The 25,493-nt window shown below is 50.0% G+C and overlaps 2 protein-coding genes across 5 annotated transcripts in view; both read right to left on the bottom strand.

The window, feature by feature from the left end:
- Nucleotides 1–38: 38 nt before the first annotated feature.
- Nucleotides 39–3,848, bottom strand: IL18BP (interleukin 18 binding protein). Of its 2 annotated transcripts, XM_075546210.1 has the most exons (5): nt 1,709–3,848; nt 1,302–1,475; nt 827–950; nt 597–744; nt 39–396 (listed from the first exon to the last, which is right to left on the bottom strand). In XM_075546210.1, exons 1-5 carry the CDS (start codon nt 1,734–1,736, stop codon nt 310–312), a joined length of 561 nt encoding a protein of 186 aa, XP_075402325.1. In that variant the 5' UTR covers nt 1,737–3,848; the 3' UTR covers nt 39–309. The 2 variants fall into 2 exon arrangements, with proteins under 2 accessions (XP_075402325.1, XP_075402326.1); XM_075546211.1 differs by lacking the exon at nt 1,709–3,848 and having other exon boundaries at nt 1,318–1,670.
- Nucleotides 3,849–4,003: 155 nt separating this feature from the next.
- RNF121 (ring finger protein 121) overlaps nt 4,004–25,493 on the bottom strand; it is a 78,544-nt gene continuing 57,054 nt past the window's right edge. For 2 of the 3 annotated variants that reach the window (XM_075546203.1, XM_075546204.1), the window contains exons 4-9: nt 20,272–20,426; nt 17,737–17,844; nt 14,522–14,642; nt 7,267–7,400; nt 6,441–6,542; nt 4,004–5,260 (exon numbers count right to left, since the gene is read on the bottom strand). In XM_075546203.1, coding sequence (XP_075402318.1) covers nt 5,140–5,260; nt 6,441–6,542; nt 7,267–7,400; nt 14,522–14,642; nt 17,737–17,844; nt 20,272–20,426 — 741 coding nt within the window. In that variant the 3' untranslated portion in view covers nt 4,004–5,139. Of the gene's footprint in view, nt 5,261–5,283; nt 5,929–6,440; nt 6,543–7,266; nt 7,401–14,521; nt 14,643–17,736; nt 17,845–20,271; nt 20,427–25,493 lie in introns of those variants that run through there. The other variant, XM_075546205.1, reaches the window with a different exon arrangement.

Genomic DNA, 25,493 nt, shown 5'->3' with positions numbered 1-25,493 from the left:
TATAGACACAAGAGTCGCCAGAGCTGGGATGGGGTAAACTTCATTGCTCACTGTTGGCGGGACAAGAGGGCATACAGGAGCAAGAGAAGAGCAGTGGGAGCTGTCTGGGAATGGGGACAGGCTCCTTGGATACCAGACGAAGGCCCTGCAAGGTCTCTGAGTAGCAGAGCAGTGTGACCAGAAACATCAGGAGCTTATCGCATGGGCAGAAAGAGAATGGTAGATACTTTTGAACTTGGTGAAGCCAGGGAGGAGAAAGTGGGGCTCCTGAGCCAAGTGCAGAGCAGGGATGTGGCCGGGGGAAATTATCTATGACACGATGTTGCTTTCCCGGTGCTGGGGCTGTGTGGACTCCTGGCCCGGTAAGATGGGCGACTGGGTGGTTTTCAGCCCCACCTGGAGAAGTGAGGGGCAGACAAGGCAAGGGTCAGGGACCAGGGGTGGAGGGATCTGCCACCCCCCAGGGGTCTTTCCCCCCGCCCCCACACTCCTAAAGGTTACTTTTAGGGTCCACCTCAGGTTTGGGGCCAAGGCAAATTGTAGCCATGCAGTCTCCACAGAAGCTGAGCTGCTCTGGCCCAGCAAACCTCCCTCACCCAGAGCTGAGCCAGGAGGAGATGCCGCTGGGCAAGCTGGGCAGGGTCCAGGAGAACACAGGAGAAGTTGGTGCTGCGCAGAGCGGGTGTCAGCTGGTCCAGCACCAATGCCCTCTGCAGCCACGTGCTGGTGCCGCTGCTCACCCGGCTAGGGCAGGGAGGGAAGGGTGGTGAGACTCCGAGGACCATCCTCCCTCCCCTCCTGCTGGCCTCGCTGCTGCACCCCTCACCTGGTGTTGCCTTCCCACAGCCGGCCTGGAACGTGCTCGATGAAGGAGCCATTGCCCAGCCAGTAGAGGAGGTTGAAGTGGGAGAATTGGCTGCAGCCGGTACAGGATAAGTTCAGCCTTCCATCTACGGCACATGGCAGCTGCTAGCTTTTCTGCAGAGCATGCCCTCCCCTCTGCCCAGCCCCACCTCCTCCCCAGAGCCAGGAACATCTGCTAAAGGGCCTGAGGAAAAGAGACAGCCTGGACTCTGCTCAGCATTTCCTCAGGCTGCCCTCTTCTGGTGCCCAACCTCTGTGAGCCAGGCCCTGCAACCACAACTGCTCGACTGCTTTCTGAGCTGCCACCCACGCTGCCACGGAGAACAGGGAGTGCGCCCTTGGGCCCGCAGTGGTGAATGCGGGGCTGGGAGAGCAATCCCACCTGGTACCCTTTGCCCACTGTGCCCTCGGGACTGCTGGCACTAATGGCTCCTTACTCAGTGGGACTTCTACCTCTGGCCAGGTCACCTCCAGTGCTGGGCACCGCTTGACTGCTGGGGGCCAGGCGGCCTCTGTGGTTGCAGCCGTGGCGCTCGTAGGGCTCAGTGTGACTCTGTCCGGGAGACGGATGATGTGGGCACACAGGAGCAGGACCCACACTGGACTGGGGTCTGGGAAAGGGGAGCCACAGGTCAGCAGCTGGGTAAGCAAGCATGGAGCTACAGCTCAGAGCGCCCCGGGGTCAGCTCTGACAGAAGGGCTCCCCTGCCCACCTGTAGTCTTTTGTGAATGAGTCAGAGCCCAACTGCAGTGCCCAAACAGACTTGAGCAATAGAAGCCCCACAGGTGAAACTCCCTGGGAGACCAAGGCGAGACCCCCCCCACCCCCATCATTAGACCCCACCTGGTGTCCAGTGACATCTCCGGGACATGGTTTGTGTATCAGGTATAGCTGCGCCTGGCTCTCTGACAACTTCTCCCTTTCTCTGGACGCCGTGGAGAATGAAGAATAAAATAGTCCCCTGTCTTCCAAGGGTGCATCCGTGGGGCCCCTCCCTGGGTCTGAACTCTTGAGTTGGTGCACGACCAGGCCCTGCTGCCCACTGATCTCCGCAAGGCCAGGCTTCTGGTACTTTTCCAGCAGTTGCCAATCAGGATGGCTTATCCTCTAGTGCCCCGCTGCCCCAGCCAGGCTCTTCCTCTCCTGGGCACGACTGTCTATAGAGCAGGGGGTCCGCAGGCTTTTGAGACAATAAAGCCAATCCTGTCCTTCACAACAATTTAAAAATTACTCAAGAGCCACACATTTTTTATAAACAAATCACTCTTACCTGAATAATAATACCCTTCACAAATTCTCCATTTTACTTCAGGGCCAAGCATACGTAGAAATCTGCATACAGCTCTTGAGCCCCAGTTTGCTGGCCCCGGCCTATCAAATTCCTACTTCCTTCTAAGAATGGAGAAACAGGTCCAGTGGGGCCAAGGGCTGCACTAGTGACAACTGCTCTCCACAGCTCTGTGGCAGACAAGCGCTGCTCACTGACCAAGGTCAGTTCTGGGAAGGGCAGTGCACCCGCTGAGATGCTGGGAAAAGGCTAGCCTTTCACTCTCACTTTCACTTTCAGGGAATGCACCACCCTGTGCTCACAGCAGCCTGGCATCTTAACTTGCAGACCCCACTACTTTCCTGGTGGTGTCAGATTGAGACTGTTCAACCCACCACAGCCCTCCACCTGCCCAGACCACCACATGGAAACTAGATTTGAGTCCTTCACAGCTAACCTTTCCATCCTGGCCAAGGACCCTGGTGCCACCTTCAGAGCCACCATCTGCTTCCTCCAAAGCACAGCAGCATTCAAAGGACAACAGATTTTGGGCCAGGAGACTGCAACATTCTGGCACCTGCACGCGCACACACAGCCCCGCCTTTCTCACACTCCCCACCTTAACACCCATTAGCTCTAAGGTCCCCCCACATTGACCCCACCTGTAAACCATGCTCACTTCTCTTACCCAAGCTATCTTGGTTGGAGCGGCTGGTCCCTAAGTCTGAAATTCTTCCTACCTGATTCCCAAGAAGTCCTTTCTCAGAATCCCCTTCCAGGGGCTGCAAAGTCGGTTGGTTCAGCTGTGTGGCTCACGGGTGCTGTTTCCTGGCTCATGTGCAGGGAAGTCTCATAGCTGTGCTGAGAAGTGTGTGACACTCCAGAGTCAAAGGGGGCGTGGGCTGGGGGAGGATTTCCGAGCTCTAGAAACAGGATATGTGGTCCTGTCATGCTGGTCACTGAGGAGACCATCGGCGCTGCGGGGGCAGAGCCAGGACTGGGCTGAAGCAAACAGCTGGGTAGCCCCAGGACAGTGATTCAATGCATGTGAATATGGGAGGGAGAAGGGCAGGGAGGGCCTTTGGGGGGGGGGGGCATTTGAGGGCAGGAGAGGCTAGAAGGTGTACCAGGAACAGAAACGCCCAGGCACCAGCTGCTGTCTGCTCTGATTCATGGCAGGCCTCCAATAGGTCAGAGGAGTGAATCTCAGAAAATACACTAACCCTAAATTTTCTGTTGTTGACATAGGGTTTTTGTTTAATGGAAAAGCCAGAATGCAGTTTGTAATTTAGTCTTTGCCAGAAATAAAATCCAGCAACGTTCAGACTGACCCAGTTGTAAGGATGAATTGCCCCAGGCCTCTTACTAGATCAGCTGCTTGAGATGGCAGACTCAAAGTCCCATCTTGAAGGGGCGAGGGAGGGCAGAGAGCCAACATGACTACACTTTACAGTGTAAGCAAAGGCAGGATCAGGTCCCAGGGAGGTCTCGGGACTATGAAGTATGGAAACAGCCCATGGGCAGCTTCTTGCCTAAGCCTGACAGGATAGGGAGGACGAAAGTGAGAGGGTGACCTCCATGTCTGCTGACCAGCCTGCCCCCATCTGCTCTCCAAGGTTGGGTCCACACATGGCAGGGGCAGTGAGAGCATCCAGGCCGAGCTGGGTAAGAAGCCACGGATGAAGGTGGCCTGTGGAGTGGGAGAGGTGCCAGGCCCAATGATGCTCCCCAGGTACTGAGCACTTGTCCACTCTCAGATGCAGGCCAGGGCTAAGCACACTCCAGGTTCCACTCTCCGGTGGGCACAGCACAGGAAGCCAGGGCAAGGCACCCGATGAGGTGGGAGAAGAAAGGCAAGAGGGAAGCTCGACTTTCCAACCCAGCTCACAGAGCTTTATTCAGACCAGAGACAAAATCCCGCCTGGCTCGTGTGTTCCTGGAAGGACAGGCCCTGTTGGGCCATGGTCCTTAGGAGCCCAGTATGAAAGAACCCACTTGCCCTCCCACTTGTTCAGATTCTTGAACTAGGGCTGGGGGCTGCCTGGAAGCCCCCTTTCAGAACCCATGATCACCAGGCCCTCTCTCCCCCATCACCCACTGCCCATCGTATTTGGCAAGATCCATTGGCTGACAAGGCTCACAACAGGGTACTCGCTGGACAGAAATCCCCCTGCAGCTGCAAGAGCAGGAATGATGACGGAGAAGCTGCCATCTGTCAAGGTCTCTGCATGCACGCACACATGCACACACCGTTTTCAGAGAAGGAAATGATGTGGCAGCCTATCACAGTAGTGGTTGGCACATGTCACCACTTCCAGGTTGAATCATGCTTGCTTGCACAAGGGGCCCTTGACCACTGCTGCCAACAGCAGCCGGTGTCTGCTGTGTCCAGCCCTGTATAGAGGCAGATGGACCCAGGCTGCTGCTGCTCTCAGCTGCCCCCAAATTCATCAGCGAATTAAAAATCCCCGAGGTTCCCCTTGTTTAGAAGTCACAGGGCTTGCTCCCCTACCGTAGAACAGCAGGGGCAAGGTCACACAAACCATTCCAGGTGTCCAACAGGGGATGCAGGGGACACTTCAGCCCTCGGAGCTCCACCCATCAGCTGGAGTTCCTTCCAGAACCAGCAAGAGCTCACCAATGCCTCCCACCAGAAACGAGGCCCCTTTAAATAAAAAATGTGCGTCTGCTATACCCTGCCAAGCAGGGAAGGTGTGGTCTGGAGGAGGCAGGGCAATTTCTATGTTCCACAATTTAAAAAAGATGTTTTTTTTTAAATATATTCATCAAAATAGTTTTCTTTTAAAAAGCCCCCCCACTGCTGGCAGCCCACTGGCTGGCTCTTCATCACACCCCTGCCGAGCCCGGACACAGCTGGAGGGGGTCCTGAGTGGCCCGAGTGCCCCTTTGAGTTTGTCCTGCCCAGGAGGTCTCTGTGGGTAGGGAGGAGAGGGCCCTGAGGTCCATGGTGGGTGGGTGAGTTTTCCGCTGCTGTGCTGCTTGGTGACTATTCCAGGCCCAGGATGTAGTTGATGCCTTGTACCAGGCCAATGATGACAGGCTGCCAGGCTACCAGGTATCGGAGCCAATCCAACAGCTGCCCATACATGACGTGAGGCCGCTCCCAGCTGTCAGTGTGCTAAGGAAGAGGCTGTGTGTACGAACTCCTACAGGGACGGAGAGGATCCCACAAGGAATGGCGGCTCCTTTCACAGCTGTCTGCCCAGTGACTCTGCAGCTCATGCTAGAGGGCTGGGCCCACAGTGGACAGGTGTGTGGAGGGGACAGGAGTGGTGAAACCAGCTGTCCACACCAACATGCAAGGCGGTCCGAGCCAGAGGATGCGGCCGAGGCCTCTGTGGGTGGGTATACGTCGGGCAGTGGCTGGCGACTGTGAGGTGGTTATGAGGCAAAGTGGAAACAATAAAAGGGACTTAAAAATGTTTGTAGAAAAATTCCCACTCATTGAATTCAATTTTTGAAGCCCTTTCATACAGGAGTGGGATAAGATAATGTTTACGTTTCTTCTAATGTTCGAAATGGAAGCATTTCTAAGGAAGGGGTTGAATTTACAGAGAACAGGAGGGAGGGAGGGCAGAGTCCCCATCCTCAGCACTGGGGACCAGGGAGGTAAGTGCCATTCTGTCTGGCCTGCAGCCCTCTGCTGGCCCAGAGGTCCAGATGGGAGATGTGGGGAATCCCAGCGCCGGGGTGTGGGTGGGTGCACTTGAGGGGGAACTGGGGAAGCACTAAGTCAACGTGGCCACGGAGTTACTTCACTTTCCTGAAGCAGGGCCTGGCAGAACTGTAAAGGAGGCCAGCCAGAGACTTCTCTTCAGGGTTCGTGGGAACAGGTGGGGGCAGTATCCCCTGCACAGCCTATAGAGGGACTAGGAGCGGCTGGATCACAGGACAAGGGAAGGGAGCTGGGAACTTTCCAGGGTGAGGTGGAAGTGCACGGCGAGACCCCAGTCGGGAGGGCTGGCTGGGTAGGAAGCAGTGGCACAGACTGCCAACAGTGGACGGCGGCAGGGGCCCCTCCGCAGGCACCACACTGGTCCCTCGGACTGCGTGCCTAAGTAAGGCACAATGGGCCAGAATGCAACACCACTGCAGAGCTGCTGCTAGACCCTCCCCCGACCTCTCACCCCCACACACGTCATAACGAGAACAAGGTGACAAGGAGCAGGTTTGGGGCAAAAGGCAGAGTGCCAGGTTCTTCTATCAAAACTAAAGGCTTTTAGGAAAATATTAGCCAGTACTGTCTTTCCACTGCCCACTTCCAGGAAGGGCACAAACAAAGGATACGGGTTACTGAACATCCTCTTGAGGTCCACCTTCTCTTTGCAGTAGGGACACGTTTGCTTCTTTCCCACAATGCACCAGCCACGGATGCAGAACTCGTGGAATCTAAGCACCAGTGGTTAAGGGAAATGGTGAACAGCTGGGACGACGCGGTAGCCGTGGCAGTCCTCAGGAACGCATGTGTTCCTTCCGTCTGATGACATGGTCCCACTCTGACTGCACGTCCCCTGAGCTGTGTTGTCCTGGGCCAAGCCTTTCTCTCTGAGCCTTTCCCCATGTGTGAAGCGAGGCTAATGACCCTGTCCTCTAGTACTGGATAGGAGGCGAAACAGAGGTAACGCACGGACTCCCAACAGAGGCCCTGGCTGGGAACTGAGGAAAATACCGGTGCTATTCAGGGGTTCAGCTAGAGGTGCCGCTCACTTGGGATGAATGGAATCTTGGGTGATCTAGCCAGGCTGAAACCCATCTTTACAGACAGTAGGTCCACTCCATGGGAAGGGAGAGGAAGGCCGGCATTGCCACCCCTGATGCCAGCTTCTCCAGAGAGGAAGAGCCAGCCACCATCAAGTGGGTTTCCCGTCAGAGCAGGACTGCACCCACAGGGGCAAAGTAGACTGGAAGGGCCTTCTTCCCAAGTGCCTCTGGGTTCGCAGCTGAGTGTGGTAACAGGGTGCATCCCAGGGCCCCTTCTCCCGCAGGAAACATGACCCTCCTTGTGCCCTCCTCGGACACTCCTTCAGAGGCCTAGACCAGCGCCCCCGCTCCCCCTCCCAGCTGGAGCACATAGGGGGCAGGAGAAAGGTGGTGGGAGCTCAAGGCAGGATACACGTGATTGCAGGACAGCCTATACGTGTTCTCGATGATACCCTCTTCACTGACATCCACAAAGATCTGCTGCCCGCACACGGCACACACGCTGTCTGAGAGGTGCTTGGTCGGCATACCTGACTGGCTGTAGAACTGGAGAAGGGCAAGAGAATGGGTGAGCTCTGTGAAAACCAGCTACCGAGAAGGCACACGGGGATCTGACGTCTCTGCACACGAAGCAAAAGGGTAAGAGAAGGTCTCGGAGCCTGGGGGCGTCTCTCACACGCCAACTCCAGCGCGTGATTCTGCTGAGCAGGGGTGCTGGAGAGAGGCAGAGCAAAGAGGTGTCAGGAAGTAACATCTAATCGAACCCGAACACTGTGCTGATGTTGCATCGGGGACAGGGCAAGGACTGCAGCCAGAATGTCTATCAGAGATGGACCACATCTAGTCCTCAAGATTTAGAGCCACAAGCCATCCAGTGTGAGGCTGTTCAGTGCAGAGGGCGCATGTGCAGCAGACACTGAAGCAGCAGCGGTTTACATCTTCAGACAACACTGGGCACAAGGTCTCAAACAGCCACCCATGACCAATTCATTAGACATTAGGAGTTTAAAACACCAGTGGAAATGTAAAAAAAAAAAGCTTCATGTACACCAATCCTCATTTAAGCGTTACTTATAGTTAGAGAATAACCAAGGAAATGGGAATTCCCACGAGCAGCTACCAAGGGAAGAACAGAAAAATAAGTCAGGACACACACACCCCACACCCCTTAACCCCCCCACGGACCCCAAACAATAATCCCCCTGATTCAGGAGAGCTTCAGGACCCTGGCACCAAGGGCACAGGATCAGAGGGGACTGGGAGGAGGAAAGCCCAGGAAAATGACGTCAAGCCCTGGGTTTCAAGAGTTCTCCTGCTGAGGCAAACGCAGCAGCAGGTAGGCAGGGTCAAATCTCACTGGCGGCTTCAATCCATCGCCAGCCAAGGCCGTCCAATCAGGATGACCCCAGCAAGCTGACAGTCACAAGAAGCGCAGGGGAGGCACGTGTGCGCAGGACAATGCCCTGGGCAACATAGTTCACTTTAACCTCCCCAGACTCTTGTTTCCAAGTTCTATGAATAGAACGAGCCTGGGTTACCTACTACGTGCCAATCACTGGACTCAGTACTTGGGATAAATGCTGACAAAACACAGATCCACATCTGTTCTCTTGGGTTCTCCATTCAGCAAGGGAGACGGACATTAAGAAGTACTTGAAGCAAGAACTAAAACCATTAGCTGGGCTAAGAGCCCTGCAAAGGGGCTTCTTTGAAGGCCTTTAAGGGGGAGCCTTACAGGATGGGTGGGAGAGTCAGATGACAAGGGGCAGAGTGGAGAGGAGAGGCCCCGAGGCAGGAAGGAACTTGAGAAACTGGACTGGCCTGAAGTGGCTGCAGAGTTGAGGCAGAGGGAAACACAGAAACCTGTAGCTCCAGCAAAGACACAGGCCTTGAAATGGGAAGTCACTTGAAGGCAGGTGGGAGGGAAGCAGGTGAGGAGACTCAATTTTGTGAGGCTGTAAGGATGGACTGGCAGCATGGATTCAGAGGGCCCAGTCGGAAGATCACCGTCTTTGAAAAAGCAATAGTTGACAGTAGTCTGTGCTAAATAACAACTAGGCCTTTTGGTGGTCATGAAAATGGAGCAAAGTGGACAGAAGCCAAAAAGAAGGCTGAATAACAGGGGTCTGGAGCTCAGAGAGGCATTCTAGAGGCCACTGAAATACAAACAGGCAATGCCTAGGCAAAGAGTAGAGCAGATGGCTTAGGTCTGAGCTCAGAAAAATAAGACAGAAGAAGAGCCAGCAAAGGAAACAGAAAGATCAGAGACAGAAAGAAAACCAAGACAGAGAAAGGACACAAAAGCAGTCCAGTGGGGGCAAAGGAGGAAAGCCAGCCCAAGCCACAGCTGGAGAGTCAATTCCCACTCAAAGCAGACCCATGCAGGGATTGAGACTGTCGATCCTGCTGGGAACAGGCAGCTTTGTGTTTCATCTGCAGAGTAGCTGGTGAGTTTGACTCACCAACCTGTGGTTAGCAGTCTGGCATTTCCACCACAGCAGCATCACCAGGGAGCGGCTGTTAGCTGTCAGCAATTGCAGAGAAGTCCACCAAAATCCATGACTAGTGGCCGGAGAAAAAGTCATCTGTCCCCGCAAAATATTTGTTGAAGCTCTATGCTTTGGAACTGTGAATTTGACCTTATTGGGAATAAGGTCTTTGAAAGTGTAAAATCATCAGGGTGGGCCCTAGTCCAATATGACTGGTGTTCATCCAACAGGGAGAATGTCACAGGGCAATGGGGGCAGAGACAGAGTGGTGAGTCAAGTCAAGAAACGCCATGAATTGGAGGCAACACCAGGTGACAAGACATAGTACATATCTACTCTCACAGCTTTCTGAGCACCCGGCCCTGCTGACAGCTCAATCTTACACTTCAGCCATTCGGAGTGGTTATTTATGTTCGTTACGGCAACCTAATAGAAAGGGGTAGGTGAACAGAGGCCAGATTAGAATAGGCTACGGAGTCAATGAGAGGTGATCAAAAGTTTAGCTTGTTGGCACTGAATACTGAAAGTCCCATGGACTGTCAAAAGAACAAACAAGTCTACCTTGGAAAAAGTACAGCCTGAATGCTCCTTGAGGCAAGGGTGGTATTTTGGACATGTTGTCAGGAGACACTAGTCCTTGGCAAAGGGCACCTTGCTTGGTAAATGGGAGGGACAGAGAAGGAGAGGAAGAAGGCCCTTGACAAGATGGCCTGCCACAGTGACTGCCACGGGCTCAAACCTAAGGACGGTGGTGAGGCGGGCCGCGGGCCCGGGCCCAGCCCAGGCAGTGTTTCGTTCTGTTGCGCACAGGGTCGCTGTGAGTCGGAACCAACTTGACGGCTCCTGCCAACAACAACAGTTTAGGAAACAGGTCGGGGCTTGAGAGGAAAGTGTCAAGCAAAGGATTGTTGTTGTTGTTGCATTTAGAAGATAGCTTCAAAGGCTAGTGGAAGAACCCATAAAAAGGAGCCACAATGAGAAAGGGACTAATCAATAGCACACGATGCCCTGACGAGGCAGGAAGATAATGGATCTAGAGTGCAGGTAGGACTGGCCTTTGACAGGAGAAAGGATGCTCATGCCACTGTTAACCGGAAGGTAGGAGGAAGAGATGGGTGCACATGCAAGACATGTAGCTATAGATCAGATAATTGTGGGGATTCCCACTTGGCTTTTAGTTCCTCCTTTTATGTAACAGAGCTCTAGTGCAACAGGAGGCCCGGTCATCAGCTCAGCAGGAAGGGAGGGGGGGGGGAGGGACAAGCGGAGAAGGTCAGAAGCAGACGCTACTCCAAATGCAGGCGTGAGCTCCATAGCTGGAGGACCCTATCCCCAATCTCACAAAGAGGCGGGAAGGCAGAGAACCCAGGAGCTGACACAGTCCAGGTGTTCAGAAACGGGGATCCCATTCTCCATCAGGAATATCACAGGCAATTGTGCTGGGTGCTCCTGAGTGTGCTTTCAGTCTGCTCCCATCTTCTGGCAGATGTGGAGCCTGATGCTCGAAGGAGGGGCGCCTTGAACTGGTGCAGGGAGCTGGAGGTGGCACTGATGCCCCGAGCCTAGTTACTTCAAGCAGGCAGTTTCAGGAGTATTTTTCGAAAAACTGAGTGAAATACCCATTTCTCAGGGTCACAGCAAAGAAGATTCCATGCCACAGAGCAGTCAAGAATTACTTCAGACATCAGGGGAGGGTTGGAAATTACTCAAAACTTGTTATTTGAATATTCTGAATGTTGTAGGTTTTGTCTTAAGGTGCCTGGTGACTAGATGCTGAAGTGCTCACCAAACGCCTCGGCTAGTCTGAAGGCTGGTGATCCGCGGGGGGAAAGGCTTGGTGATATCCTCCTGAGGCGAGTCCAGCCAGGAACCCCTCAGGGCGCCTCTACCCTGTCACACGGCGGCCCCGAATGGGAATCGACGTAAAAGCGCTTCACGCCATGCGTGGGCACAACAAAAACAGACAGGTGAGCTCTACCAAGGCCCGGGCTCCAGAGGTCCGTGAGGTGCAGCTCACAGTGACCCTGTGGACAGAAGGAAGCACTCACTGCCCAGGCCTGCCCTGGTTGCAGTCATTGCGCCTATCAACTTGTTGAAGGTCTTCCTGTTTTTCACTGACCTTTGACTTTACCAAACATGGGGGTCGTTTCCCAAGGCCCGGTCGCTCTTCGTAATATGAACAAAGTACGTGAGACCAAGTCCTGCCATCCTCAAATCCAAGGAGAACTCGAGCTGTCCTTCTTCCACTCAGAGGATTACAGATCACAACATGCACCGTGCGTGTCGATGAGCACTCAGCACGTGGCAGTCATCGTTACCCCCAGGCCATCAAATGCGTTACTGCTACGGACCAGGCTATTCTACGAGGGCTTTCCGTGACATCGCATGTGATCCTTGCAAAAACTCTTTCAGGGCGATATTACAACAACGCAGAGTCAGAGAGGTAGAGTAATTTGTTCAAGAGCATAAAGCTAATGAAAGTGGGCTAGGATTCGAAACCAGGGCTGTCTTAACTTCAAACCTCTTTTCCCTTACTTCAAATCAGATGAATGGGCAGGTAGTCCTGCCCTGGTATTACCTGGACCTCCTGAGGATCGATCCATGAGGTAAATTTGAGGCAGAGTTAGAGGGAAAAGTGAGGTAGAAAATATAGCCCGCTGCATCACGGGCAATGTCTTCTCTACCACCATCCCAAGGACTGTCTGAGGAGGAAGCCCCAGAAAGCAGGCTTGTTTCACAATCACTGCCCCTGCTGCCTAGGACTACCCACGCCTTCTTGGATGTGAAGAAGATGTCACCTGGGGTCCCCTTGACTCAATTTAAGGCTGATTTCAGTTTAGCTTCCAGAGTTCCCATGTGAGGAGGAAAGAGGAGCTGTTAGGGCAGCTGTCAGAGGAGCGTGGGGACTAACTAGAGAGTTGGGAACAAGTAGGGAGGATGTTAGTCATATCATTATAAGGCCTCATGATGTCACCTCCAGGAACCCCGAGATGAATCAATCACCGGGATCTCTTCAGATCCCACCATTTGCAGAGATGGGTATGTTGGGACCAAGCAACAGAGAAGACCTAATGTATGACCTTGAAGTCTGGTAGGGGAAACGGCTCTAAAAGCAACAATGACTCTAGACAGGCATCTGTTACCAGAGAATGGGCAAAGGACTGTGATGCCGAAGGCTCTTGGGGGGCAGCACTGGTGGTGCCTGTACAGGCTGCACCCGGTCAGACTTAGTACAAGGTAAAATGGTCACTGGAGCTTGAATAAATACTTGAACAGACTGGCTGATGGACTCATATAAACCTGGAGTTTTCTGGCTTTCTTGAATTGTCTTCCTCCAAACCCAGATCAGATTTTGGCTCCAGGTAGGGTTATTCTGGAATCCAGGTCCCCACGGCTCAGGGACCCAGGTTATCCTGGATGGAGCAAGGCCCACTTTACCAAAGACGTGGCAGAAATAAGACAACAGAAGGAATTGCACGGCTGGAAGGAACCTAAAAGGTAGTGCCGTTCACCCCTTCAACATACGCTAGCACGCCCTCTTCCACACCCCAGCCTGGCCCCATGGGTGGGCACACACAGAGTGCCAGCAGGGGGTCTATGGGAAAGTCCCAACACCATTTCTTGTGGGAGACAATGAGCAAATTAATTCCTGGTGACTCACAGCAGGGGCAGAAGTAGGCTCCCGTGACAAGGACAGTCATTCTTTCTCAACGTCAGTTATGTAGGGAAGAGCTAACTACTCATTTCATATAGCACAGCAGGTTTCAGGAGCCTGTCTGGGGCATCAGGGGAGGAAGAGGTACATGGGAAAAGGAAGATAACATTTTCTCCCTTCAAAAAGAAGTCTCTACATATTTGAAGGCAGTAGTTGTCGAGATGTGGATTTGGGTGGTGGGTCCAAAGATGGCATGGACTCAGAGAAGTAGGCTGAGAGAAGACAGATGCAGGGTCTGGAATCACTAGAATGCAGTGAGTCTTGTGAATGAGCTGAAGCGCAGTCAGGTACTCAATGCATGCCTCGGAGACTGGGACTCTCATACCCTGCGGATGGGACTGTGACATGGTACAGATACTGGAAAACGCCAGGGCACTTCCTTAGAAAGATGGAAATGGAAATGTCCAATGATCCATCATCTGCACATTTCTTTCCAATCTGTTTTCTACCCAGAAGCTGCAATCTTTCAAAATGAAAATCTGAGGTCATTCTCTACCTCACAATAATTTCAAAGATTCCCAGTGAAAATCCTTACTTTGGCCTATAAGGCTCTCCCCCCACACACACACACCCAGTCCAGTTCCTTCTTTTTCTGGACATTTCTACCATATTCTCATCTCTACAAGCAACCTAGTCTTACTTCCTAAAAACCTCCCGCCATGGTCCTCATGCACGCTGTCGCTTTTGCACCTCAGCTCCACTTCCTCTAGTTAATGCCTGCACATTGCTCACGTCTCAGCACAAGTCACATTTTCAGGGAAGCTACCTTTGAGACCCTAGAGCAGTGGTTCTCAACCTTCTTCATGCCGCAACCATTTCATACAGTTCCACATGTTGTGGAGATCCCCCAGCCATAAAATTATTTTCACTGCTACTTCTTACCTGTCATTTTGATAGTTATGAGCCAGGTGACCCCTGTGAAAGGGTCGTTCAGCCCCCAAAGGGCTCATAACCCACAGGTTGAGAACTAGCCTATTACATCTGCCCTAGACTATTGTATCTGTTCATTGCATCATGACTCTATTATACTACTTAGAGAAGTTGTATTTTTCTATTTATTTGTCCACTTATTACTTTACTGTCCATCTCTCCACTAGAAGGTAAGTCCTGGATGACAAAGCCGTGTGTCCTGACACAGCTGACATGTTACTAGCTGCCATCAAGTTGGTCCCACTATTGGCACAGCCCCGTGCCACCTGACAATCGTTATTTATGTAATGTCTTCTTTGTGGCCCAGGCACATTACATAAATTTGCTCAATGAATCCTTTCTGCTTTTTAGGGGTTCGTTCCTGTAATGGCCCTAAAGTTATAAATTCCAAGGTACATTCCCAAGTTTTCAGGAATGAGTTCCCATGCATCATGCTCGCTCGTTCGTCAGCGCCTTTCTCTTCCGCCAGACAGCATGCTCTCCTGAGCGCTCTGAAGACAGCAGGGGTCAGTCTGGGGGCCAGGTGGACTCACCCCGATGGTAGACGCCATGTAGTCTGCACACATTTCTGCAAAGTCCCGCTCAAGAACTCCATAGTAGAGGCCATAGAAGAGGAGTGAAATGCCGAAGTCCATGGCATCTTCAGGCTTGATTCTGTAAGGGAGCAGCGTGGTCAGGAAGGCCCGCCCTGCCTGAGACTAAGTGCTTTGGTCACTACTCTGTGCCATATGAGGCAGGATCTACGGCTGGAAGGTAGGGCAAGAGCCAGGGACTGGCAAATTACAGCCAAATTTGACGGGCTGCATATGTGCATACGGCCTGTGGTCACTGCTTGGTAGTAAATACTGTGAGCTGTGGAGACCAAGTGAGGACACCCTGTTCTCCACTTGGCTCATCCCTGTTGGTAGCCATTCCCTGCAGGTGTCCACAGCATTGCTGGCTAAGTCAGGATCTGGGCATCATTGGGTAAGGATCACAGTGGCCACACCCCCTGTCAAGCCCTTCCTTCTGAGACGCATACCCGCCCCTCAGGCCACCCAGACAAACCAGGTGGGGCTTGACCATTTTCTCTTGCTACATAAAGGAAAAAACACACCAGTTGCTACTGAGTCAGTTCTGACTCATCGGAGCCCATTGTATTGCAAAGAGAACTGTGCTTCAGAGGGTTTTCCATGGCTGTAGCTTTCAAAAGTACATCTCACCAGGTCTTTCTTCTGCGGGGCCTCTGGAGAGATTTGACCTATTAACCTTTTAGTCAGTAGCAGAAGGCTTAACCATTTGTGCCAATCAGGGGCTCCCCCTTGTTCTGTAAGTCCATGGACTCTGACTCCTTATAACCCTAAAGGACAGGGCGAACCACTCCGTAGCGTTTCTAAGTCTGTCAATCTTACTTTGATGCTTGCCTTTTGACCCAGGAAGGCTTAAACACTGTATTCAAGCCCTTTAAGGAAAGCTTCCCAACCACATTTTTGAAAAATTAGAAAGGTTAGTAGTATTTACATAACATGAAAGTTTGAGTTATACCTATCCGTATTTTATATTATGTTATTAACGTTAAATTATGGTCCAAGTGTATGTACTAAGACGGATAAAGATCTTGCCTGTAATAAGAGGTGAGTGGTTCAAACCCACCAGTTACTCCTCAGGAGAAAGATGAGGCTAGCTGCTCCTGTAACAATTTACAGCCTCAGAAACCCTACTGGATCGCTATGAGTCGAAATCCCTTTGATGGCGGTGGATTTTGTTTTTGTAGCTTTGAGGCTATGATTACTAGAGCAAACTTAAAATATCTGTGGAAAGAACAATCTTTGTTCTTTTAAGACTGTAAACTATATTTCTCATGTTGTTGTTGTTAGGGCCACTGAGCTGATTCCCAAGGCCCAGAGCCCCATGTGAGAGAGGAGAACTGCCCCACGGGGCTGGCTTCCCAGATATGGCTGTAAGGGTGCAGACTGCAGCGTCACAGGGTGAGTCCAAGCCAACCTCGGCTCGGGGTCAGCAGCTGAGCATTTAACTTTGCCCGCAGGGCTCTACGTTTATTACGGAAATGCATGTACAGAAACGTTCTACACAAAGTTGACTTTGTTCATCAACCTTGTAATATTTACCCCACCGGCACTACATGACTGCTTTGATACCAATTAGCCCGAGCAACGAATGGCATAAACATGAGGCAGAATCTCAACTGTGTGTCCCCTCCTGTATAGTTTAATCCAGTAACAAGAAATGGCAATTATGGGGTACGGTGAAAGGGAATCTTTAAAATATGATGGAGAATCTTGACCTTTTTTTACTCTGCAGTTTAGGAAGGGAGCAGCAATATCTTGGTTTTCTTTGATGTAACACTCTATGTTGAAGAATTTCTTGAGCCCTTTCTGGGAGCTGTTTGCCCTTCCACTCTACACTCCCCTTTCACACTTTTCCTGGAGGAAAGGATTCCAAGGATGTCCTCTCACTGTGTCAAGGGGAACTAGTTTTACTTGTCTTACACTTTCAAGAGCCCTGCCTTCGGTGTGCTGTTTGGGGAAGAGGTCAGTGAGCACCTGGGTAACGTAAATCCCTTTGGCGCCAGGGCACTGGTGTTGATGATTCTGTGCAGCCCATCGCTACCATGATCCCAGCCAGGAAACCATCCTTCCACTCTCTTCTGTCTCCTCGACAGACGCTACCACCTAAACCCACAGCCCCAGAGCTTCTGCACCTTAGGCTAGCAGGTAACAGAAACAACCTAGATGGCCCACCACACGTTAACGGCTACAACGGTTTCCTTAGAAACCTGATGGTAAAACACCAACATCAGCTCTTAGTGTTTAACATGATCTGTAATTAGCAGTCTGCATCGGGGCTAGGGGATCTGTACATTATCTACAAAGAGCTGGTGGGTTTGGGCTTTCCTGACTGTGGTGCCTTCTTGAAACGGAACATGTTTCTTGGTGAAATGAGACTGCTAAGTCAGGGTGGCTCCCACAGCCTTGTCACCTCAGCTGTCAGGCTGTTTTAACAGCCCTGAGGCTGTTAAGAACATCCCTTGCAGTCACTGCCCTGCTGCTGTTTTTTGTCTTGTCTCCTTCAAAATGGATCTGCTGCCAGTATGTCCACAAGAGCCGGTCCAATCCGGGATTGGTAATATTTGTTATGAAGGGTTAGCCTGTAAATGTCTGAGGTCTTCTAGCCCACAGAGTTTCTGCCACAACTACTCAGCTCTTGTCTTATTACAGAACTAGCCACAGATAGTGCATAAATTAATGAACCTGGCTCTTTCCCACTAAAACTTTATTTTAAGGGGTGGTCAGCTGGATATGGCCTGTGGAAGCCATATGCCAATCCCTGATCTAGTTGAACAGAACGTCCTTCAGGCAATGTGGAAGCTGCAATAAACAGCACCCACATGGGAGGGAGGGGAAAAGAGAGGAGCTGATACCAAGGGCCCAAGTAGAAAGACTGTTTGGGAAATGTTGATGACAACCTATGTACAAGTGTGCTTAATACAATTAAATGATGGATTGTTATAAGACTTGTAAGAGCCTCCCAATAAAATGATTAATTAAAAAAATTTTTTAAATAGTACACACATGGCCAAGGAATATGGTTCTGATACAGGGACAGATTATGAGTGAGTGGCTAAAGTCAGTATTAGGCTTCCTTTTGTCATGAGAGCGTTTTCCCACTAATAAATAAACTGTTAGGAAGAAAGGTACAGCTCCCTGGCTCCTCTCACACCAGCAAAAACAAAGCAAAAGGTACTCACTTGAATAGTAAGTTAAGACCAAAGAGAGTAAACATGACTGCCATGTAGCCCACGATGCCAGTGGCATAGCTGATTTTATAGATGAGCAGGAACCACTTATAAACCAACCTGGAGGGAGGGAAAGAGTTAGTACAGCTGACACAGACCCTCCTGAACATCTCGTTCCCACGGCAGCAGGCTTCTTGAGCAACTCCAGGTCCTAGCCAAAGCAGTTAACTCCTGGAATCGCAGAAGCATCTCCATATACTAGCAAGCCAGTCCTTTATATTTTCCTAGTCTTGGATCAAAGGGGGGGGATAAAAGATCCCCAATAGGAGGCTTCACCCTTCAGAAACAGCACTGAAGACCTCAGACAACCTTGCATCTCAGTAAGTAGATCAAACTCCTGTTTGATGGACAAAGAAGTAATGACTGTTAACTGTAGCTTTACTCAGGATGTGGCCGGTTCAGGCAGTGCCTCTTTCTGTTGGACACATGAAGTTAAATATTGCTATCAGGGCAACCAATGCTTCTATTCAAGTCAAGAAATCCTCCCCCCCAACAGTTTTATTGGCAAGTAATTTACATATCTTATAATTCAAATGTTCAACCACTTAATCTTGCGGAGAATTGTACAATCACCCCCACATCAATTTTAGAGCATACCCCACACCCCATGGCTCAATGGCCTTTGAGATGATTTATGCAATCACGATCCGTTCTAATGCTCCCTCCCTTTCCCGTCATTATTAGTTATTCCTGAAATTCCCTTTTCCTCCCTATCTCCCCATCCCACACCCGTCTCCCCTATATCCCTTTGTATCCATTTTTATCTTTATGCATCCACTCCTATGCCAAGCGAGTCTTACTGTGGATTTTCTGGTCAGTTTATCAGCTGAGTATCTCAGGTAAGTCCTTTTCCTCGTCTGAGGCAAGTGTACTTGTGAAGCAGAGGGAAAGCACCTCACTGGCTCATAAAGAGTTTGTTGCCTGGTCCATATTATATTATGCTCAATAAATACTGAATGGATTAGTGAGAATGTCCATGAAAATGTGACTATGTTAGGCTGACTGGAGGTTGACACTGTTTCTTGGAGATGGGTACCATGTTTGATGGATGACGCTTCTTCATAATCATCCCATACAAGAGACCAGTTATCGCGTTTCTGGGGTGGAGCATCCGGGCTCAGAACGGTGAGTCATATAGCCACAAGTAGCAGAGCTGGATTCTCATCTGCAGTGGACTTTAGCTTAAACAACTGCAGCCAGACAGGGCTTTGGGATCACCAACTCCACCTCCAGATCAATTTTACTTTGTACAAGGAAACTTAGACGGTCGGGAGAAAGACTTGGGAGTAAAGCTAAGCTTATGAGGCATGAAAAGAGCAGTTAGCCATAGAGGAGACTTTGGATCCGGCAGTCACAACTTTGAGACAGCTAGTCCCTTTGCTAGGTTCTCCTGGACCTGTGTACCTGTGGACTTCTTGGACCGGGTAAAAACCTCTTCTACCACTCACCAACTGCCCTGCAGCAGGTGTTTGCCCATCCATATCCTCCCTATAGCAAGCATTCCTTGGGGCCAAGGACTATGTCTAACCCAGTTCTGCATCACCAGCACTCAGCACCAGGCCTGGCACATAACCCAAACCAAGCTTGCTGACAGCCATTGGATGCAGACTCACAGTAGCCCGGCAGGACAGGGCAGAGCTGCCCTTGGGGCTTCCGAGGCTGTAACTCTCTATGGGAGTAGAAAGCCCATTTTTCTCCCATGGAGTAGCTGGTGGTACCAAACTGCTCACCTTGTCGTGAGCAGCCCAATACATAATCAGTGTGCCACCAGACTGGCACACAGCACACTCTTATTAAAGGAATAAATGAGAAATTATCTTTTTCAATCAAATATAGATATTAAATGATCTCACAAGTTGGTTGAAAGGTTCAAACATAAATGTATTTAGGCTGCTTTATGACCCAAGAAAGAATTATTTGCTGGAAAACTGCAAACTTGTTGAAACTCGTTTACTCAACCAAAATTCACGATGATCAAAGTTATCCTACAATGTGCCTGCCCTGTACTAGGGCCAGGATATGCATTTACAAACAAAACAGATGTAGTCCTCTGACTTCATAGCTGTAGCTTAGTGGGGGAGATACTAAAAAAACAATGCCCAACTATAAATTGTGGTAAGTAAAAATTCTGAAGGAAAACTATGCTATGCTAATTATGAGAGAATACATACGAACAGAAAATCTAATTTAGAAATCAAAAAGGTGGTTGTAGAAGAAAGTAGCATTTAAAACAAACCCACAACAGTCACTGAGATTCACTTATTTGTTGGTTTTCAATACAAACTTTTACATAAACCTTATGTCATGTAAGTGAGCTGTAGAGGAAAGATTTGGGGGTTTTCATCTGTGACTAGAGGGGTGGTAAGTCTCCTAATCAACTTATCTTGAAGGACCCCTGGTCAAATCATCGAAAGCACCCTCCTCCCATGCGTCCCAACCCATTCTCTCAGGGGGCCTGAGCTTTTCCCGTGAGCCTGCCACGCTCACCTGGGGGTTGTCTGGATGAGAGGCTTCCGGGTGGCTCGGAAGGTGATGAAGGCAGTGATGGCAGAGAACAGGCTCCAGACCCCTAGGAACCTCCACCAGTGCAGCTTCACTGTGAAATAGAGGGGGACAACCCACATCTGAAAGAGGGTCACCATCTGAAACACAAACACAGGCACTTCAGCTCCACCCGCAAGTCCAGAACGCACCTGTACTCCCGCTCCCCTTCAGCCGGATTCGCTCCTCTAGTTCCCATCTCAGACAAATGGAGCCGTTTGCCCCCAGGTGGTCAGTTAGGAACCTGGAGCACAATCACCAGTCTCTGGGTTGTATTCTTTCCATTTGAGCCTGGCGACTTCTTGATTGGCTGACTACAGCAACCTCTTCGCAAGTTTCCCTGCATTCTGTGTCACCTCTGCCAATGTATTCTTCTCAGGACCACAGGAGTGTTATCTCTAACACAGTCTTGAACTTGTCATTTCTCGGCTTAAAACCCTCTAAAGAGCTCCTACGTCTCCTAGCCAGGCAGCCAGGTCCTTCATGCATGGCTTCAATCATTTTGAGGCTCACCTCCTGCAATTCCCCTCGCCTCTGGTCAGGTTATCCCCCAAGGTTAAATCATCCCTCCCACCTGCTTTTCTGTCTAATCACTTACACATGGGCCTTCACTCTCCTTTCCAGGCAGACTGAGTCCTAAGGCTCCAGTTCATTACAGGAACCTACCTAGGGCACGAGGCTGAGTTCAAACTCATTCTCTACCTGAATATAAGTTCCTGGAGGCCAGCTCCTAGGCCGTATTGATCTGTTTCCTCTGTGCCGGGAAGCTGACTGCCACATGATAGATTCTCAATAACTTTGGGTAAATATATGAGAGAAAATAAGAACTAAGAGGCTAAGAAGGAGGCACAGCCCCGTTCTAAGGAGTGTCTACTTTACTCTAGAGAGCCTTTGTGGCATAAATGGGCTGCTAACTAAAAGGTCAGCAGTGTGGACCTGCCAACCAGTCTGCCAGGCTTTCCACTCTCTGAGATTTAAAGCTTTGAACTCCAGGGAGTAGTTCTCTGCCCTATAGGATCGCTGTGAGTCAGAATCAATTAGATGTCAGCGGGGTTTAAATTTTTATTTTACTCTCTCTTCCTTCGGAGTTTTACCGCAGACCTGTTGCCGAAAGATTTCAAATGCATAAAACAAGTTTGATTCTAAGACAGAGGTTTGAGAAGTAAAACCCCAAACCATCAGGACCATCAAGGAAGGAATCGGGGCAAACCTCAGAGCACTGGGCCAGGGAATTCATAGGCTCACCGCAATAGGGAAGGGTACCCACACAGGTGATCTGGAAATCAACACACGTAATTTAATAAGAATACGACACCTGTGTGCCTCGAAAGACTTCACCAAGAGGGTAACAAAACAACCCACAGACTGGAAGAGAATTTTAGTAATGACACATCAGACAAAGGGCTCATTATTAAAATTTGTAACACCCTCATGGCTTACAAAAAGAGGAAAAGTTAGTCCCCTAAGGAAGTGGGCAAAAGAACTGAAAAGCATTTGCACTAGGGAGGAGACCCATATGGCCAACAAACACATGAGAAAGTGTTCCCATTCATTAGCCATAAGAGAAATGCAAATCAAAACAACCATGAGATACCACCTAACACCCCTGAGGCTAGTCCAGATCAGAAAATCAGAGAGCAACAAATGTTGGAGGGGATGTAGTGAAATAGGAACCCTCCTTCACTGCTGGTGTTTGTGTGGATATGTACAGCCACCGTGGAAAGTGATTTGGCAATACTTAAAAAAAGAAAATGGAAATCAATCTACTTTATGACCCAGCCATCCCTTACTGGGCATCTACCCAAAGGAAGTAAGAAATAAAAACACGACCAGTCATCTGCGCTCCACTGTTTATTGTGGTGCAATTCAAAACTGCAAAGAGTTAGAAACAACCTAAATTTCCATCGACAGAGGAGTAGATTAGTAAACTCTGGCACATACACAGAATGGAGTACTATGCAGCACTAAAAAGCACAGATGATCACATGAACCACATCATTTCATGGGAAGAGTTGGAAGGATTATGTTAAGCAGAGTAAGCCAATCTCAAAAGGACAAGTATGACATGAGCCCCTGAGGGAGGTGCAATCAGCACAGCAGGAATAGTAGAAAAGACTTATCTCACAATATTCAGGTGGGAAGCACAGGCAGTCGGGGGAAGTCACACCAAACTCAGGGAGGTACATGTGAATCCAACATAAAGAAGGGGAAAGGAGGAGGGAGAATGGGGGTTGGGAGAAACTGAGATAATGACATGAGGGGAACAGGGCACTAACCCGCCCAGGGAAAGAGTATTGGTCGTGTCTTCACAGAATTGGAGTGTGCACCCAGATCCCACCATGACATGCCCAACCAGAACCAGCCTGACCCCACCCTGGAAGTGTGTGCCGTGGAAAAGGACCCTAGACCTTCTGGTGGGGGAAAGGAACTGACCTACCATACCCAGACGGAAGCAAACCAAATTGAATAAAGAGAAAGGCCTAGACTATCCATATGGGCACACCAAGCCCAGAGGATGAGGCCCCTGCACGGAGCTGCTGGGCACAGAGAGGACCGTGGGACCACCAACAGCTCAAGACATGTTGTCCCCTAACTGGAGCACACGGAGACAGGGGTCAACAATGGGGACACACGGTGGGGAGGAAGTGGGGGATAGAGCATAACAGATCAGCAATTGGAGTAAAGCCAAGCCATGGAGTCCCTGAGGAGCCCCAAGAATGGACTTCAGGCGAGGAGGGGCAGCCCCCGATTTCCCTCAGGACCAGGGGGAGGGTCTCGTGGGGACCAGCAAACAAACCTGGACCTATGTAGGGTTTTTGTTTGTTTGTTTCTTTTCTCTCTCCTTTTCTTTCTTCTACCGGATGTTGATTTGCCTAATTATATGGGTTGGACCATGGGACGGAACTCCGGGGAGAAGGCAATGGGACCAATGGCCCCGGAACATAGAGGGGGAAGAAGGAGGTGGGGAGAAGGGTGTGGTGAGCAGACGTATCCCGAACAGGGGAACAACTAGGGAAGTGGAACCAGCATCTAGGAGAGGTTAGAGATCCTGTGAGTATTAGAGCAGCACCAAGCTAGTGGAGAGGAAGCACTAAGAGATGAAACAAGAGGGAAAGTGAAGGCGGGCAGGAGGAGGCAAAAGGAAAGGCATAGATAGGGAGATTAACAGAGGTGTGCACCCATGCAAATACATTCATCCATAACAATAGAGGTATTGGTCTATGCACATATATTTATAAGGCAATACACTGAAGCTGCAGAAGGGCCTTGGGCCTCAGCTCATACCTTCCCTCAATACGAAAACACTTTGTTTTAACAAATTGGCATTCTGTGATGCTCACAACAACCGCCCCCCACCACACCTCCCTACATGATCACTGAAGACAAAATGGGTGCATAAACAGATGTGGTGAAGACAGAGGATGGTGCCTGGCTCTTAAGGGACCATCCAACAGTGAAGCAACAAGCCTGCATGGAAGAAGCACACCAGCAGGTGCGACCATGAGATGTCATTGAGACTGGGCAATGGCCATCAGAAGATTCACAGCAAACAGTAAACAAACAAAAATGCTGAGAATGGAGGGGGGTTGGAGCAGACAGCCAAAGCCCATCTATTGAAAATGGAACATCCCCCAACAGAGGGAGTGAGTCAATCAGGGTGCAGTGGAGCACTAATGGGTCACACAATATGCCTCTGTTCCTTGGAAGCCTCCTCACCCCACCTATCACGACCTCAGTGCCGCCTCCCAATCTAGACTAGATGGGAGCATGTACATAGATATAGGCAAGAGATAAAACTCACAACACATGGAACCCAGGAACAGGAATGAGAACAGAGATACCAAAAGGGTAGGGGCTAAGTGGGGAGAGAGGGGGGCACCGATCGCAGTGAATGGCACATAACCACACATCCCCAGCCAGGGAGGGGAAGGGAGACAGTGATAAGAGTGAGATTTGAAAATAATTAATATAAAATAATTTTTAAAAATTAACAATCTATCAGGGTCCCACCAGACTTGGGGAGTGGGGGGGTGGGGAGGGAAAGGAAAAAAGAGGAGATCCCAAGGGCTCAATGGAAATAAATGCCTAGAAAAGAACGACTATGTTGGATACAACTGATGTACGGTTTGTAACAAGAGCTGTAAGAGCCTCCAATGAAATGATCTAAAAAACAAACCAGGTTTGGAGTGACTAGTCTGTGAAAGCAGGGTGGTTGGGGAAGAGTCAGGAAACACTGGGACAAGACAACTTGTGATTACTCAACACTTCTGTTTCTAAATCTGAAGAGTTTTGTGCATTTGAAACAGAAGTTCATCAACAATAATTCTCCACCAATAAAGGTTGCTCTCTACATTTGCCTGTTCTTGTCTTCTTATGGAAGTGAGGTCACACACTAGTGTCCTTTTGTGACTGGAACTCAGCATAATGTCTTCAAGTTCCATCCATGTTTTAGCTTCCACCAACACTTAACTCTCTTTCTGGCTAAGGAAGGAAGGTAGACATTTTTTTTTTTTTTACTTTCTTTTATTTATTTATTTATATTTTTAAATTTTAACAATTTATTAGGGGCTCATACAATTCTTATCACAGTTCATACATATACATACATCAATTGTATAAAGCACATCTGTACAGTCTTTGCCCTAATCATTTTTTTCTCCTTTCTTTTTTTACATTTTATTAGGGACCCATACAACTCTTATCACCATCCATACATATACATACATCAATTGTATAAAGCACATCCATACATTCCCTGCCCCAATCATTCTCAAGGCATTTGCTCTCCACTTAAGCCCCTTGCATCGGGTCCTCTTTTTTTTTTTCCCCTCCCTCCCCATTCCCCCCTCCCCCATATGCCCTTGGTAATTTATACCTCGTTATTTTGTCATATCTTGCCCTATCCGGAGTCTCCCTTCCCCCCTTCTCTGCTGTCCCTCTCCCAGGGAAGAGGTCACATGTGGATCCTTGTAATCAGTTCCCCCTTTCCAACCCACTCACCCTCCACTCTCCCAGCATCGTCCCTCACACCCTTGGTCCTGAAGGTATCATCCACCCTGGATTCCCTGTACCTCCAGCTCTCATATGTACCAGTGTACAGCCTCTGTCCTATCCAGGCCTGCAAGGTAGAATTCGGATCATGGTAGTTGGGGGGAGGAAGCATCCAG

This window comes from Tenrec ecaudatus, chromosome 4 (assembly GCF_050624435.1).
Source record: "Tenrec ecaudatus isolate mTenEca1 chromosome 4, mTenEca1.hap1, whole genome shotgun sequence".
Lineage (NCBI taxonomy): Eukaryota > Metazoa > Chordata > Mammalia > Afrosoricida > Tenrecidae > Tenrec > Tenrec ecaudatus.
The sequence above is the reverse complement of the archived record's forward strand: the minus strand, read 5'-3'. Positions and strand labels throughout refer to the sequence as shown.

Bases quoted from the DNA above. Each gene is read 5' to 3' on its own strand.
- IL18BP (XM_075546210.1), bottom strand. From the start codon at position 1,736: ATGTCCCGGAGATGTCACTGGACACCAG. The intron at 951-1,301 runs GTAAGGAGCCAT...CATGTGCCGTAG, and splicing joins AGAGGTAGAAGTCCCACTGA to ATGGAAGGCTGAACTTATCC. The intron at 745-826 runs GTGAGGGGTGCA...TCCCTGCCCTAG, and splicing joins CTGTGGGAAGGCAACACCAG to CCGGGTGAGCAGCGGCACCA.